General features: G+C 44.4%; 6 protein-coding genes across 6 annotated transcripts; 5 read left to right on the top strand and 1 right to left on the bottom strand.

The window, feature by feature from the left end:
- Positions 1 to 61: 61 nt before the first annotated feature.
- Positions 62 to 569, top strand: FPOAC1_004038 (uncharacterized protein; the record flags this gene model as incomplete). The annotated part of the gene is made up of 3 exons (XM_044848593.1): positions 62 to 83; positions 134 to 264; positions 327 to 569. The coding sequence occupies 3 exons, from the start codon at positions 62 to 64 to the stop codon at positions 567 to 569; spliced, it is 396 nt and encodes a 131-aa protein (XP_044707303.1).
- Positions 570 to 1,020: 451 nt separating this feature from the next.
- On the top strand, positions 1,021 to 4,182 carry FPOAC1_004037 (uncharacterized protein; the record flags this gene model as incomplete). The annotated part of the gene is made up of 7 exons (XM_044848592.1): positions 1,021 to 1,153; positions 1,205 to 1,335; positions 1,419 to 1,624; positions 1,676 to 1,991; positions 2,038 to 2,366; positions 2,413 to 2,697; positions 3,795 to 4,182. 7 exons carry the CDS (start codon positions 1,021 to 1,023, stop codon positions 4,180 to 4,182), a joined length of 1,788 nt encoding a protein of 595 aa, XP_044707302.1.
- Positions 4,183 to 4,491: 309 nt separating this feature from the next.
- FPOAC1_004036 (uncharacterized protein) lies at positions 4,492 to 4,866 on the bottom strand (the record flags this gene model as incomplete). Its single annotated transcript, XM_044848591.1, has 1 exon — positions 4,492 to 4,866. The coding sequence occupies one exon, from the start codon at positions 4,864 to 4,866 to the stop codon at positions 4,492 to 4,494; it is 375 nt and encodes a 124-aa protein (XP_044707301.1).
- A 4,673-nt stretch (positions 4,867 to 9,539) lies between these two features.
- FPOAC1_004035 (uncharacterized protein) lies at positions 9,540 to 10,247 on the top strand (the record flags this gene model as incomplete). The annotated part of the gene is made up of 1 exon (XM_044848590.1): positions 9,540 to 10,247. One exon carries the CDS (start codon positions 9,540 to 9,542, stop codon positions 10,245 to 10,247), a length of 708 nt encoding a protein of 235 aa, XP_044707300.1.
- A 1,055-nt stretch (positions 10,248 to 11,302) lies between these two features.
- Positions 11,303 to 12,192, top strand: FPOAC1_004034 (uncharacterized protein; the record flags this gene model as incomplete). Its single annotated transcript, XM_044848589.1, has 2 exons — positions 11,303 to 11,390; positions 11,444 to 12,192. The coding sequence occupies 2 exons, from the start codon at positions 11,303 to 11,305 to the stop codon at positions 12,190 to 12,192; spliced, it is 837 nt and encodes a 278-aa protein (XP_044707299.1).
- Positions 12,193 to 12,856: 664 nt separating this feature from the next.
- On the top strand, positions 12,857 to 14,776 carry FPOAC1_004033 (uncharacterized protein; the record flags this gene model as incomplete). The annotated part of the gene is made up of 4 exons (XM_044848588.1): positions 12,857 to 12,978; positions 13,028 to 13,193; positions 13,246 to 13,341; positions 13,388 to 14,776. 4 exons carry the CDS (start codon positions 12,857 to 12,859, stop codon positions 14,774 to 14,776), a joined length of 1,773 nt encoding a protein of 590 aa, XP_044707298.1.
- Between the last annotated feature and the right edge of the window lie 1,689 nt (positions 14,777 to 16,465).

Below are 16,465 nucleotides of genomic sequence, written 5' to 3'. Positions count from 1 at the left end.
AAATCTCTCGTCCGAATTCTTTGACCAACATCTCGTTCCTAATATATCTAAAGTTTGAAACATGTCGTCCAACGAAGTTGTCGGTAAGTCACTTTTATTACCCATTGCAAGCACGTCCTGACAGGAATAAAAGGTGCTACCGTGAACGTGACCGCCCCTGGAGAGGATGATAACGTTTGGAATGTTGAACAAGTCCATTCTGGAGATTATGAGGCGGAGGACGGCAATCGACATGAGATTAACTGGAGTTTCGGTCCCGTTCTCGTACGTATAGCCCAGCCACATCACCGTGTAACACTTAAATGTTACTAACTAACACTTTGCAGCTCTGCGGAAGTATTGACTACAACACCTTCGAAATTGAGATCAATCCAACCATCAACGGTATCAACTTTGGTGTCATGAATGGAAGTCTCGCGGATAGCATTTGTGTAAAAATTAATTTGTCTACTACAAAGGGCGAATTGAGGGTGTATCTGAAAAATGGAAATGAGGTCTGGACCCGTGTTGATATTGCTATGAATGTTGGCCCAAGGTTCGAAGGAGATTACAAGTTGATTACCATGTAGACAAGAAGGTTTTACATCCATAGGGTGAGATTCAGAAACGTCTACGGACATTGATTGAATACAACACACTTAAACCTGAGTAAGCTAAGCAAGATTCGACTCTATCAAGTCCCTACGGTTTTCAATCATGGAGTATTTAGTGAAAACGCATGTAAAACTGCTATTTCCTACTACATGGCAAATGTAATTTCAGCAACAATATATCGACATTTAGGTACAGCCTTGTAACAATACCGAAGCTAGCAGTATCTAGCTGCTCGTATCAGAAGATTTCGGTATTCGTAATGACTGAGTGGTGATGTAATATGTTTCATTTTTGACATTCCTCCAATTATATGTAGTTTGATCTGCTTATTAAGAAACCAGGCGTTTTCCCGCCACGCTCTTAATTCGACCGGAGCACCCTCCGTCCAGAATTCACCAACTAAATCTCTTCATCGAACATACTAAAATGTCTGATTCCAATAGAAGTTTACCTCCCCTGCTACCCAGACCATCGGCTCAATCGATCGCCAATGATCTGCCCCGAAAGAGAACAGAGCTTCCTCGAAAGCGCCGTCAACCAGTGACCAATGCGTGTACCAGTGCGTTGGGGAAACGTCATAATGGGTTTCCAAGCTAACTGTGCGCTCTAGGCTGCAAAAAGCGAAAGTGCAAGGTATTGTATCCACCAATCTTGAGTTACCCCAGGAGTCCTGCTAAGATGCCACAAAGTGCGATGGCCATCGTCCACGATGTGGTCCTTGCCTCGATAAAGACTTGGAATGTGAATTTGTTGAGCGGCCAGATCGCGACAATGACAAACAACTAATTTCAACATACCAAACCGTGTTTGAATTGATTCGCCAGGGAAACCCTGAGGAGTCGATACAGGCTATGCAGAGAATCCGAGATGCCGAAAATGTTGAAGAGGCAGCGAACTCGATAGCAGGGGCACAGGCTCTTGTGCAGATGCCCGCCTCTACCAATGACATATCAGCACTTCAGAAACAGGCTCCGCGCGAGCGTTCACCATTCGAGGATCGTCAACCCAAAAGGCGTCAACTGGGATCACCGTGGGTATTGTCAAACATTTTCAACGCAACTAGCTACTGATTCCTCAACAGCCATGAAGATTCGAATTTCATGTTCGAGAAGCAATACATGATTGACCCACGGGACAAATACGTCGACAACAACATGTTTGTCGACGTGTTGGCTCGTGAGTTGCCGTTGTCACGCTGGACGACTGTCTCACAGGATGATCGACAGATGAATCATTTGCTGACAATGTTTTTTACTTGGGACAATATCGTCGAACGAGCCATCTATAGACCGATCTTTGAAGAAGACACTATCGCTCTAGATCCAAGTCTTGCCAATAACTACCCAAGGAACTTTTGCTCCGAATTTCTCGTCAATGCTCTGCTTGCTGCTAGCTGTGTGAGTTAATTGTTGTTCTCCAGTAGGATAGGACCTAACATATTAGCTTTACTCCCTGGATCCTGCGTTCTACAAAAAGCCCCAAGACTCGTCCACCAGAGGTAGGCGATGGGCTGACGAAGCCGAAATCCTGTTGGAGAAGATCGATAAGCCTTCTCTTCCCCTGCTCCAAGGGCTATATTCGCTCTTTGTATACGAAGGAGTCATTGGTGAAGGCACCAAAGCTGTCAAGTACTTCCTACGGTCTATGGATGTGTACAAAGTGCTGAACGACACTTGGACCACGCAACAACGCGGAGGTGCAGATGATGCACGGCTCGAACGGGAAAGGCAGGCCATTTCATGGTGTCTCTGGGGCTTTTACTGCTGTGAATGGTGAGCAACACATATCATTACTTTGACGCTGTCTAACATGAGCAAGGCGATCATCTCAGGCCTTTGGCTTTAGAAAGCTGACACGGAAGCCCAAGATGGAAAAAGCATGGCTAGACCATGACTTTCCTCTATCCAAGCCCGACTGCGTAGGCTACTGGTGGTTTCCGTATCCGGTGTCTTACCAGATCCAGAAATCGTTACAGGTTGAGATGAGAACAGCGGATGTTGCGTTATCCGAAATTGCTGAAGAGACTCTCGACTTTATCTATCCAGAGGAGGGGCAGCTACCGCCTCAAGCCAACACTCAACGTGCGCTTGAAATTTACGACAAGTATGTCGAGTGGAAGTATTCATGCCCGAGCTGTATCAGATTTGAAGACGCTACAGTACCGTCTGTAATTTTATTGCAGTAAGTCAAGATCCATGCAAAGACTTGCTAACACATAATTAAATAGTTTTAGTGTCAGTGTGGAAGTTATATTTACCGTCCTCCTATATCTATTTACCTATATATCTAAAGAGAAGTTTAAAAGGTTCTTTTATTAAGTAATTTTTAAAGTATAAATCTTAAAATATATAACGTATATAAAATTAATTTATAAAAAAATATAATTTTTAAATTTAAATATTAATATAAATTCTATTTAAAAGTATATATTATAACTTATAAAATTAAAATTATAATAATTATTATAAAAGCTTTTATTTTTTTTAAAAATTAATTATTAAATATTTTTTTATTAATATTAATAAAACTATTATATAAAATAATTAATTTTAAAGTCTTTATTAATTTTAATTATATATTAAATTAAAAAAATATTTATAAAAATTTAATTTTTATAATTAATTTTATTTTAAAAAAAATTAATTAAAACAATTTAAAGTTTTTTATTATTTTTAAAATAATTTTTTTATTAATATTTAAAATTAAAATATTATTAATATAAATAATAATTAAATTATTATTTTTATTATTTTTAATTATAATATTTTTAATTATATAATTAATTATTAAATTAATAAATTAAAATTTAAATCTTTATTATATAAAAAAAAAAAGCTTTTAAAGCTTTTTATAAAATAAAATATAATAATAATATTAATATATTAAAAAATAAAATATTTTAAATAAAATTACTTTTTAATTTTTAAAATAATTCTTAATAAAAAAAATAAATTATTAATAATTTATAAAATATTTAATAAAAATAATATTATTAAAAAGTTTATTAAATTAAAATTTATTATATTAAGAATTTTATAAAATTAAAAAAAAAAATTTTAAAGAAAAAAGGAAAAAACTTATAATTAATATTATAGCTTTTAATATAATAAAATTTAATATAATAGGTTTAGAAGGTTTAATCCTAAAGACTAGTATTTAGCGCATGCATATAGTATAATGTTAACGATATAGACATTCAGATCCTTTGCTCATCTCTGCTTCGAGTACTGGCTAAACCATGTCACTGGAACTGCTGCTTACATTGTGCTTCGAGATGCCGGTGACTCTCCAGTTCAGATGGACACACTGGTCCGTGCCTGTCAGTGTCTTGAAGAAATGAAGGTATCGTTTCCTATAGCGATTGATGTCATGGCGGGGATTTTTGCAGCCTTTCGTCGGTTCAAGGTGCAGATTCCTGCATTTATAAGTAGATACTTTGATAAGGTGACATATCGCAGAGATGGGCTACTGCACCATGCTGTGGCTGCGTTGTTGCCAAGCGAAACAGAGGTTGGCCACATTGGAAGTGGAGCAGAGGTGCAACTCCAGGAGCTGTTGGATGAATTTGGGGGTATGGGGATAGACTAGGGTATAAACATGAAGTTTATTTTAATTGAACTCCCTTATTCAATATCTTGGCTAGCCAGATGATGTTCCACATAAAAGAAACACTACAGACACGTTGAGGCCTGTATTGATGAGTCATGGTATTGTCCGCATTGTGCTCTACATAAAACAGATGTCGTTTTGGCCATATATGAACACATTTAAACCATATCTCATCCTTTCCAATATTCCTTAAAGTCAGTCTTGAGATACACCCAAGAACACCACCCCAATAAAACAGACATTTCTTTCCAATGGTCTCGAATTGCCTGTCAAAAGCAAGCTGCAGGCCTACTTGGACGCGTTGACACGGCAGAGAACCCAGCCCAGAGGAACAGGGTTGGTGCTAATGAGAGCACTCTTCTTGGCGGTGAACTCTTTGCTGGCAGGGACAGTGCCCCACTGGTCCTTGTACATCTGGCAAGTGACCTGGTCAGCCTTGGGAGGCTTGACACCCTCAACGCTGGAGTAGATACGGGCGATCTCCAGCTCGGTGATCTTGACGCCCTTGTTGGTGGTGAGGGTACCGAGAGGAACGTTGAGGGGCGAAGAGTCGTCGCCGTTGTAGGTCATCATGGCAACGCCGACGTTGTACTCCTGCTTGACAGCTGCGGCCATAGCAACGGATACAGCGACGGTGCTAGTAAGAATAGTTGGGATATGCATAGTTGCGGTGGTGTTTTAAATGTTTGTGGATTTGGCTGTTTGGGTGTTGGTTGTTGAAGTAATGTGTGATGATATTACTTCGACAGAGAGGTCAGAAAGCCTTTATATATAGTCTCTCGGGGTCTCTATCATCTTGCAACTCAACCGTCATGCCGATTGAGCGTGTCACCGCCGACATCCGTTCGTGCAAGAATCACATCCTTCAACTCAACTGCACAGCCCACGATGCTTACTTCCAACATACGACCACTGCAATACATCCGGGGGACCTTTAGCCGTAGAACGCGGTCTTTGAGAAAGTCCGACAAATTATCACGGCGATTGCTACATCTGGAAACAATATCCAGGTCCGCGTAATGCTTGAATCCTTCTGTCTACTTTTGTAGTATGATTACGTAGCTGCAATGTGTTGTCTAAGCCACGAAATAACCCGAAAGAGAGGCGGTATCATCAAATCGGGCTAGTTCCTCGGACCTGACTCCATAAATTCGTATTCCAACGTTTCTCGATTAACTGCATTATACTTATTGGTGCATTGGTCCAATCGCAACCTCTGTAATAGACGCGTAACTAAACTAAAGATCCAAATCCTACGTGAAGACTTGTCGATATAAACAATCCTTGGCAAGTCATTTGTGGTACGGCTGAGGTTAGCTAAATAGCACATCGGCTGAAAACAAGGAGTTGATTCCTTTTAGAAGATGCTGTGACTTACAGTTCTGCCACGACTCTAATCATGATGGAAGGTAAAGGCTCCGCATTTGACAAGTCAAGCAGTATCGCAAGTCCCTTTTACGTGTTGGTGCTTGGTCATGGTAAACTCAAGACCGAACCAATCACGAGAGTTTGTGCTTTGGATTAGGCCTACCCTAAAGTGTCAATAACATAGAAGGGTCAGAGACGGCCCAGACGGGTAACGAATCTTCAAGGCGAATTTAGTTGCTCCTGTAATTTGATACTGTTGTTTGAACACAATGTTCAGGTAAAAATGTTAACAGCTTGTCATAACGGCGATTGACAGAAACGCCAATATCGATATGACATTTTGTACAAGCTGAGCGTTCCTGGCTTCATTTGTTTTCCGCCGCGACGTTACCTTTCGGATCGGAGCGGAAAGCGGAGCACTCGATCAAACCACTTACCCGTGGATTCGACCTAACGGAGACCCCACTCATAGAGTGGGCGGCAAAATTCTGGGACAAGGGCAAAATTCTGGGACAGCCGGATACCCCGCCCTGTCGGAACTTCATTAGAATCACCCGCCAAATCCAATGAATTCCAATACACACATACGTATAATTCAGTCGACTCTCATTTATGAAGCTGCCTTTTTGATCTAGCCGATAAAATGCCGTATCCGTATCGCGTCAACGATGCTGTACGAGCCGCCCGGGAGGTCCTTGTATCACAAAACCGCCCCAAGCGTAACGGAAGAAAGCCTATCACTATAAGGGATGCCGCCGTCAAGCATCACACCTCCAAGAGCGCTGTAGGGAGGCATCTTCGATCGCTGAAGCTCGCTGGAAAGCCGGCTTTTAGTGATACAAGCGTTGGAAGGCCAAGGAATCTCGATGAAAGTGAGGAGCGCGCGGTCGTTGCATACGTTATGTGGCTCGAGAGATGTGGATTTCCTGCAAATCAGTCAGTTATTGAAGCAGCCGCAAACGAGTTGAGGGCATCACGAACTCCTCCATTGCACCCAGTTGGAGAAGGATGGTATAAACGCTTTCTTGAGGATAATCCGCAGCTACAGAAGAAGAAGTTAGTACGGGCATTTGATCGTGAGAGAGCAGAATTCGAAGCACGCGAAGTTCAGGAGGTTGAGGATTTCTATACTAACCTTGCTGATGTTGTGCAGAGAAGAGATATCGGGCCATCTCAGATCCTGAACGCCGATGAATGCGGCATACGAATAGGCGTTGTGCGTGAGCGGCTTGAGGTGGTCATCGTGAGGAAAAAACGCAACACAAAACACGAGATTGTTGCTTTTTCGAACCGCGAGTCGGCTACGATGATCGGGGCTGTAAATGCTGAAGGATGTGAGTATTCTCTTGATTCTGTAGTTTATTCTAATAGTACTTAATAGATACTATCCCTCCGTTTATGATCTTCAAATCGTGGCCAACAGAAGGGTGGGATGTTAATGATTTGGATAAGAATATTCGCTTTGCACGCTCTGAGACCGGCTTTTCTAATGCAGAAATCTCAATGGATTGGATTCGTCATTTCAACCTGCATTCCTTCTCAGCAACAGCAAAGGCAAGAGCTCTTGGTATAAACTTTACTGATTGGTACGGCTGTGATGAGTTTATGAGAGATATCGATAATCCTGATTTCATTTGGGAAAGGCCTTACTTTGAGCGGCCTGAGAAGGAAAAGATTTGGCGACTTCTTGTTATCGATGGCTTTACAGGCAAGACTTCCTTGGAATTTATGAAATATTGCCTGCGCTTTGATATCGAGATCTTCGTGCTTCCGCCTCACTCAACGCATCTCACACAGCCGCTTGATGTAGGAGTCTTTCAGCTTCTCAAGCTTGCACATCAGAAGGCACTTCGCAAGCACATCCGCGAGGGATTTCTGAACTTCAAGCGCTCGGATCTTGTTGCTCGCTTGCAGAAGATCATCGATGAAAGCTTCACAAAGCACAATATCATTAACGGGTTTGAGAGAAGTGGAATATTTCCTCCTGACGGCACAGAAGTCATACAAAAGCTAAAGGAAAAGCAGAAGTCTATCCTCTCTCAAGCCTCCCCTGCAATCCAATCCCTACTTCCCCAAGAATCACGATTCCGAGATGCTCGGGAGATTTCTCGTCACATCAGGCACAACTATCGTGAACGATTCAGCTCGCCTACTCGCGAGGCATACAGCACTATTGACGACGTTCTCAACGAAGCAATAGTACTAAATTCCTTTGCCGAAAGTCATATCAAGAACCGCCTTGACCGCATTTCCGCTGCAAATAGTCGAAAGATGCGTAGAAGAAGAGTTCATCCCACCGGCCTCTACGTGAACAGCACAACGGTGCAGCAGATAGAAGAGCAAGTTGCCACTACAACGCAAAAAGAGCAAGCAGAAGAGCTTCGCCGGCAACATCGCACTTGGAGGCAACTGCAGAAAGAAGAGGATGATCGCCTGAAAATCGAGTGGAAGAAGCAACACAAATACGATATCAATAACAACGGGAAGCCGATTCATATTAGCTTCAAGCGGTGGAAGGAGTGGAAGAACAAGGATATACAGGATGATGTTATTACTATTGCTCCGGCATCACGAGAAGCTTCGCCTGCAACGCCTGGGAACGGATTTTACTATGATACGAGCGGTTCCTCTGCTCAGCAGCGTTTCTACGAGCGCCTTCGTGGTGCAACAGCTGCTGGTGTTTATCGCAGCCCGTTGCAAGATATGCCTGCACTTCCTTCGAGCGATGGAGTTGAATTTAAACTCAGCAACACACAAGAAGATGGGTTACTTGAAAACCTCGTCACAGGAGAATCAGATGACTCCGATTTCAATGAGGAAGTCATCGAGGTAGTTGATCTTACGCAAGAAGAGCCCAACCTTCCTCCTCTCCCTCCTCCGCCTGTTGAATTTGAAAGGAATTTCTCCTCCACATATCACAGAATCATGGATACGCTTCGCCCGCGAAATACACAGTAAATTATATCGTCGGCACTTTCCCTGTTGGGAGGGAGGCCGGGCAGGTAAGTCACAAGACCTTATGCCGAAGGAAGCAAGTCTGACGGTTCCTCAGTAATCACATCAACTTTCGGCCGCAACACAGCGAGAAATATACATCGCATAATAAAATGCTCTTGGATATAGCTTTAAATCAATCCAATACTATCATTTTAGCAATCTCTATTTAATTCGGACCAAAAGTGACGAAGACTGAATGAAAATACCAATCTTTTGCACCTATTTACACCTATTTGGCTGTCCCAGAATTTTGCCCTTGTCCCAGAATTTTGCCGCCCACTCTATGAGTGGGGTCTCCGTTAGGTCGAATCCACGGGTACCCTAAGTATGGGGACAGACTTTAGATTCCCCGGTTGAGAGGCCATCAAAACGTCTGAGAATAGCAAGGCTTTGCCGAGCATAACACGGTAGAGTTCATTTGACATTGTTTCAACGTGATTCGCTCGCTTGGGTCTATATGGGTCTTTCGTGTCGAGCTCCCGGCCATAATGTGTCATTGGTCAGGACACAGCTATGGGGCATTTCCGAGGCTGTGTAGACGTTTATTGGTGAGCCAAGATTTAACCTTGAATGTAATCAACAGGGGTCAACAACCAAAACGTGCCAAGACCTCGAATGAAGAGCCATAATAGGCCAAGTGCTGCGAGAAGGATCGCAACCTGGCAAACGGAGGATCGGTAAAATGAGATGAAGTACTGCGCCTTGAGAGACCTCGACTGTTGCTTCTCCTTACAAACCTTCTTTTCTTTGTTGCTGATCTCTGCTGTTTTCATTGTCATCTTTCCTTTGTTTCCTAACCCCCCAATTATTTCAGATATTCAACTGGGCGGGAGGTGTTCATTATTCGACTGCAGTATCGAGTGCCTTCAACCTTGACCGCCGGTATCCGCCGAATCCTCAACCACGAATAAAACATTCACCCGACGACATAGAGCTGCGATAGCTGATTCTCTAGAGCCCTCATCTACAAGATGTCCTCTCCAAAGAAAGAAATCGTTGGTGATTGGGATTTCGGATCGGACAAGAATATCCCTTATTGGACCGAAGACATCCAGCCATGCGTCGAAGAGTGGAGTCCAATATGCGACGAGGAGAATGTACCCATACTCTGCGAATGTGGCCAAAACAGTAAAGAAAACGACTTTCTTATTGCTTTCGCACGATGTGTGGGCAGCGAGGCACCGACAAAAATCGAGAATGGTTTCATGGGATTGCAAGCCGATTGTGCGGAACAGGGGTTATCAGTCAACATGACAAAAAACGAGTTTAGACGAATTGCGAACGGAGGCGAGGTGTACCCTACATCATCTGGTTTATCAACTGGTGCAATTGCTGGCATTGCTGTTGGTGCTGTTGTGGGAGGAGTAGCAATAATTGGTCTTCTGGTCTGGCTTTGGCTCCAACGTCGCAAGAAGAATGGGGATAAACTCGAGTCTAACCCACCCAATTCACCGAAACCTGAGAGCGCCTGGGGACCAGAGTTCAAACCTGAGTGGACTGCCAACGCGCCGGTCGAGTTACCACCAACGAACTATGCAGCAGCCGAGTTGCCGCCAGAATCTGTACCTATATACGAGATGGACGCGATGCCGACGAAACCCGTGGAGATGCAAGGTTCAATGCCCGAAGATGTAAAGAAGGAAGAGAAGAAGGTGGATAATGATAATCAAGTCATTTAATGCGAGGGTGGCGCAGACGTCCCGGTAGCCATGAATATAGATAGAAAGACGCATAGAGACTAAACACGAGATACCCTAATAGCGTTGTTGGAATACAGATGTTCAGTCACACTAAATTCTAAGATATTCGTATAACTAAATTAAGAAAAGATATTTGAACACATCTTCTAATTCATCTGTGTCAAACTAAAGTTATGGGAACTGGATTCTTTTGGACATACTAACCAATTCCACATCCAGAAATGTTGCCCAGACGAGAAAACATAGATCCATAAACATGATTCACCACAATAAAAGCAATTTGGTACCACCCATATTCTTGATATCCAGATTGCACTACAATACATGTGCCTTTATGACCGGCCTGCTTACACTCGAGCATACCTCAGTGTCATATCGGAACTCTACCTTGCCACCTTAGTGAGACTAGCAAGTTAATGTGGTCTTTACTATCGAAACTCCTAATGGCAGCGTTTGCAAGCCAAGGACATCAGGTATTCGATTCATACCTATAGACCGGACCTTTATTAGCATCTAGGTTCAAAAACTGGATTTATTATTGAGTTAATTTTTATATGTATACTTCAGGACTTATGCCTCGAAAATCTTCAAATAATGGTATTAGATTCTCCCTCCCGATAGCTGCGATGAAACTAAACCTCACTCTATCGTTACTATCTCATTTTTGCCCTGACCCTCGTCACAAGATCAAGAAATAGACAACGTTATTGATAACTCTAAAGCACCTCCTTTATTAGTCCCAGTAAGATTGATGGATCGATTTGCTTCTCATTCATACCCTGGCTAAATCGTTCTAGGGTCGCAATCTCACCAATTGAATCTTGAAGGAGAGCTGAAAAATTGCGCTAATTCGGTTACTAACAAGAACTATCGATTCCATTCAGGCATCGCCGCCACTAGCGCAACAAGCTCATTTCCACAATAACAAGTCAAGAAAGGGTCTTTATAATGAGGAATATCGTCCCATGTATTTATTCAATTTTTCTCCTAGGACATTCCCACCCACGTCATTCGTTACAAGAGTCCTTTGAATCATGCGTTTCAGCACACTCTACTCGTTGGCCATAGGCCTTTCCGGTCTTGACATTGCTGCGGCGAGCGTTTGCAAGCCAAAGCCTTCCGGTAAGTCGTTGTTGAATTAAAACGAGAAAGATTAACTGACCGAAATGTCACAGGACCGGCCTCTTCATCGGCTGAGTCCGTTTCGACTTTAGGAACATCGAGTTTGACCTTGTCTTCAGCTTCTTCCGCAACCTTTGCCAGCTCTACCGAAGCAGCCACTACCGAAGCCACGACTGTGGCTGAACCCACCACTACCCTGGAGGTTACCGAAACCGAGACTGCCACTACCGAAGCGAGCACCTCCGAAACCACTGCGCCATCTGGTACAATCTCAGAATCTCTCGATATTCCCACCACCACTCAGACCACGGTTGCCATTCCATCAAGTACCGCTCTGCCATTATTCCGCGTCTTCGCTCAAGGTGGTCCCACCGATGGTTTACCTCTCTTGGCCGACAGAAACGGACAAGCTATTCTTCTCTTTGACAACAACGAAGGCGACTTCACCGATGCTTTCTTCGCCGTTGACCCCGTCACCCATCATCTCATGCTCGATAACGAACAGCCTATTTGTGGTTACTTTGGAGACAACAACGGGCTCGCCAGCTTGGTAAGATGTGACCCTGGCCCAACGTCAGAGGAGGTCAAGATCGAATGCCAAGTTCCCGTAGCTACGGGCGATTCTCTAGCATGCAGTGTCGCCGCGTTGGTTTGTGACCCGAATTGTATGGCAAACGGCGAGACCTGGAGTACGTTGTATATTGATACCTGGGGGGGAGATGTCCGCCATAGTTCAAATCTCGGATCTGACTCTGTGGATGGAAAGTCCAAGGTACCATTGAGAGTCGAGTTCCTTGCATAGGTCGGTATATGAGTATACCGACTTCGGAGTACGACAGAATTATCCACTATTGGAACGCATGAGAAATTTCTTACTAGCTCGATTTAACCTTGTCAATCAAGCTTAATCCAATCTGGGTCGTACGATGTTATATCATCAGATAAGATTGTAACGTTCTGATAATCTTTGACATGCAATTTCGTCTAAACGAAGTTACCCCTCAACCTTTTACGTGATAGTGTCTTGGCAGACACATTTTTGCAGTTAACGGCCGACATTTAAGTTCAACTGGCAGGGTTAAACGAGGAAGACGATTGAAGGACAGAAATGTTGACATTTACAGTACGGCCCGCGAAAATAAACTACGGGAGAAGTGAGGATTCAATGGCGCGGCCTGCTCCACTCATTTTGTCTCACATACTTCCAGCAGTTAATGTTTCTGGCACCCTGATGAAAGGGTCTGATGCCAAGCCGTGCTATCAATCAGCACTCCTTACCACGATGAGCAAAGATCACCGCGATAACCCATGCCTGAGTGGGAGAATTAGGAATAGATGCCGTTCCGGTTATGCGGTTGAGGGGATTATTGGACATTTAGGAGTTGATCAGCCCAGTTCCCCAAAGAAAATTTTGTCTCGTGAACTTCCGACTGTTTTGTTATTCTCTGTCATCTGGCTTTCACAACATGGCGCACGAAATGAATCAAGATGGCGAAGCTGCCACAGACCAGGTTGAACGACCAAGGTCCGCCAACGAAGCCGTGAGAAAGTTATGGACCAAGAGAACTCTGGGAATTGCAATTGGATGGTGAGCAATGTCCCAATTTAAGCTGCCATCCGCGCTGACAATTAAACAGTCTCCTACTCATGAACTTCTTTATGAACTTGACAGTCTACACACAAAATGTCTATGAGCCGTATGCGACAAGCCACTTTAAAGCACATTCTCTACTAGCGACGGGATCCATTGTTGCTGGAATCATGAGAATCGTGTCTTATCCTCTGCTGGCCAAGCTTGCAAACGTATGAGCCGTTCAATTCCTGGTCTGGATTATCACTAAACCGTTCCTCTTAGCATTTCGGACGACCTCAGGGATTTGCAGGAGGTGCATTAGCTATGGCAATTGGTAACGCAATGTATGCATGCTGCAACAATGTGGACACGTTCTTGGTATATCACTCGGATCTCTCCATAGCCCAGAGCTAATAATCATCAGGCTGGATCAATCTTTGACGTCCTCGGAGATTCCGCTTGGAACATCATGCAGCAAATATTCATCGCCGACGTCACCAGTCTCGTCAACAGAGGTATCCTTTTCACTCTACCCGAGTCCCTTACCGCGATCCCGACTCTTTACGGAGGAACATACTTAGGGGAGCACATCCTTCTTAACTCGTCCTGGAGATGGGGTTTCGGCATGTGGTCCATTATCCTACCCGTTACTGCAATTCCTACAATCGGTATCATGATCTGGATGAACCGTCGTGCAAAGAAAGTGGGTTTGATCAGCGAAAAGGTATCTTTCATGCATGGTGCCGCTCCTGGACCAGTGGGCAAGATTAAGCATGTCGGATCTCAGTTGGATCTTATTGGCGCCCTTCTTCTCGTCGGCGGTCTTGCCATGACGCTATTGCCGATGACTATAGCTGGCAGAAATAACACCGATCGATGGAGTAGACCTTCTTCCATCGTCCTCATCATAATTGGTGTTCTGACCTTTGTCGCTTTTCTCGTTTGGGACGGCAAGTTCGCTGCAAACCCAATCATTCCCTACCGTACCATCCGCGAGCACAACGTTGTCATTGCATGCGCATCGGTTGTTATCATCGCCATGTCCGACAGTATCTACCGACCATTCCTTTCAAGCTTTCTCCAAGTTGCAGGACACTACTCCCCGGGTGCTGCGACACGAGTTGACAATGCTCAGCGCGTGGCATACAACGTCGGTGCCTTAGTAGCTGGTCTGTCGCTCAAGTTCATCAAGAACACAAAACCGCTGATTATGCTTGGAGTCGTTTGTATCATCTTGGCTGCTGGACTACCGATTTACTTGACCAACATTTCCGGTACACACATTGCCAGTGAAGCGGCTTTCATCACTGCTAAATCACTTCTGGGTGTCGGACGTGGTTTCACTCAAGTACCACTGCAAGTTTCCCTTCAGGCTGTCTTGGAGAACGAACAAGTTGCAATTGCGACAGCTGTCTACCTTTCGTCTCTCGGTTTTGGCTCCAATCTTGGCGTCACTGTCAGCGGTGCCATCTGGAACTCTCTCCTACCACGAAAGCTCATTGCTTACTTTGACGAAGAAGAAGGTCGCAAAATCTTCGGTTCAATTGTTGTCGCTCGTGGATATGAAGCTGGCACTGCTGACAGAGACGCTATTGATACTTGCTATCGTCAGACACAGCAAACTCTTGCCATCGGATCCGTTTGTGTGTCAGGTCTGCTTCTGTTGATGCTCTATCTTGTTCATAACGTCAAACTTGGAGAGGAAGATGAGAAGAGAGCAGCAAAGGCTGATGAGGAACTTGCTTGGGCGATCAAGCAAAAGGAGACTGAGGGTGAGGGTCCTGTTGATATCGAGGCTGGAAACAAGCACTAGAGGACGTTTTACTGCTACATGAGCCGTCTATCTACAATACGTCTCAAGCATAGACCCACCAATACCAAAATTCCCAGGCCTGTCACCAAGTCTGTTAGAGATTTCCCACCAATTAGATTAGATATCTGCAACTGATAAAGACCAAGTCCCTGCTATCTCTGTTTACTGAACTTGACAGCCTGGTTAGTATACAATAAACTCCGATCAGTAGTTTTTGCCCAACCTTTATTTAATATATTTGATTAAAGTATGATGGTATATTTAATTTGACCACAGCTTTAGGCCTTGTAGTTTCCAGTGATCTGGTACAGTTGTCCGTTGGCCTCCCAAATTCCAGTCAGGTATCCGCTTCTCATGCATTGTTGAATGATATTCCTATAACGTACATGATAAGCGGGTGCAACAGACAAGCGAGTGCAACAAAAAATCCCGCAATTTACATCTTCTCAACTTAATCAATTAATTTTCAACCACCAAATATGCCAGACCCAAATATTGAGGCTAGGATTCTTCTTGCACTTCGTGCCCTTCAAAATGACCCAAAATTAAGTCTCCGACGCGCCGCAGGCATCTACCAGGTCCGTTATTGGACTTTATATCGCCGACAGAAGGGTATCCTTTCTACGCGTGATTCTATCCCAAAATCACGCAAACTATCTGATCTAGAAGAACAGATCATAGTTCAGTTCATTCTCGATCTGGATTCGCGAGGGTTTCCCCCGCGACTGCGTTGTGTTGAGGAGATGGCTAACCGATTGCTCGCCGACCGCGAGACGCCGCCTGTCGGCAAGCGCTGGGCCTCTAACTTCGTCAAGCGACACAAAGACCTCAAGACGCATTTCCCCCGTAAATATGACTACCAGAGAGCCAAATGTGAAGATCCGACCATTATTCGCAACTGGTTTAGGCTCGTAGCAAATGTAATTGCGAAGTATGGCATCCGACCTGATGAAATCTACAACTTTGACGAGACTGGCTTTATGATGGGCGTTATTGCGAGCGGAATGGTCGTCACAGGTGCTGAAAGGCGTGGAAGACCAAAATCAGTGCAGCCTGGAAACCGGGAATGGATTACAGTCATTCAGGCGATCAATGCCGAGGGCCAAGCGATCCCGCCGTTCATCATAGGTGCGGGCCAATATCACCTCGCCCACTGGTACCGAGAAAGCAACCTCCCGGGCGATTGGGCTATTGCGACGAGTCCTAATGGCTGGACAGATAACGAGATAGTCCTCGAGTGGCTAAAGCACTTCGACCGGTGTACTACCAAGCAATCAAAGAATCGCTATCGTCTCCTGATCCTCGACGGACACCAAAGTCACCACTCGGTCGACTTTGAGAGATATTGCAAGGCAAATAAAATCATCACGCTTTGTATACCGCCTCATTCGTCTCATCTGCTGCAGCCTCTTGATGTCGGGTGCTTTGGCCTGCTTAAGAAGGCTTACGGGCGAGAAATCGAGCATTTGATCAGATGCTCCGTAACCCACATTTCCAAAACCGAGTTCTTGCCGGCTTTTTACACCGCCTACCAGGCCACAATGACAGAGAAAAATATTAAAGCAGCCTTTAGAGGAGCCGGACTTGCTCCTCTCGACCCAGAAAGTGTAATCTCGAAGCTCGATGTGCAGCTGCGGACTCCAACGCCTGTGGAGGAGGTAGTTAGCCCCTCGACCCCTTGGGTCTCAA

The sequence above is a fragment of the Fusarium poae genome, chromosome 2, assembly GCF_019609905.1.
Source record: "Fusarium poae strain DAOMC 252244 chromosome 2, whole genome shotgun sequence".
In the NCBI taxonomy this organism is placed as follows: Eukaryota; Fungi; Ascomycota; class Sordariomycetes; order Hypocreales; family Nectriaceae; genus Fusarium; species Fusarium poae.
The sequence above is the reverse complement of the archived record's forward strand: the minus strand, read 5'-3'. Positions and strand labels throughout refer to the sequence as shown.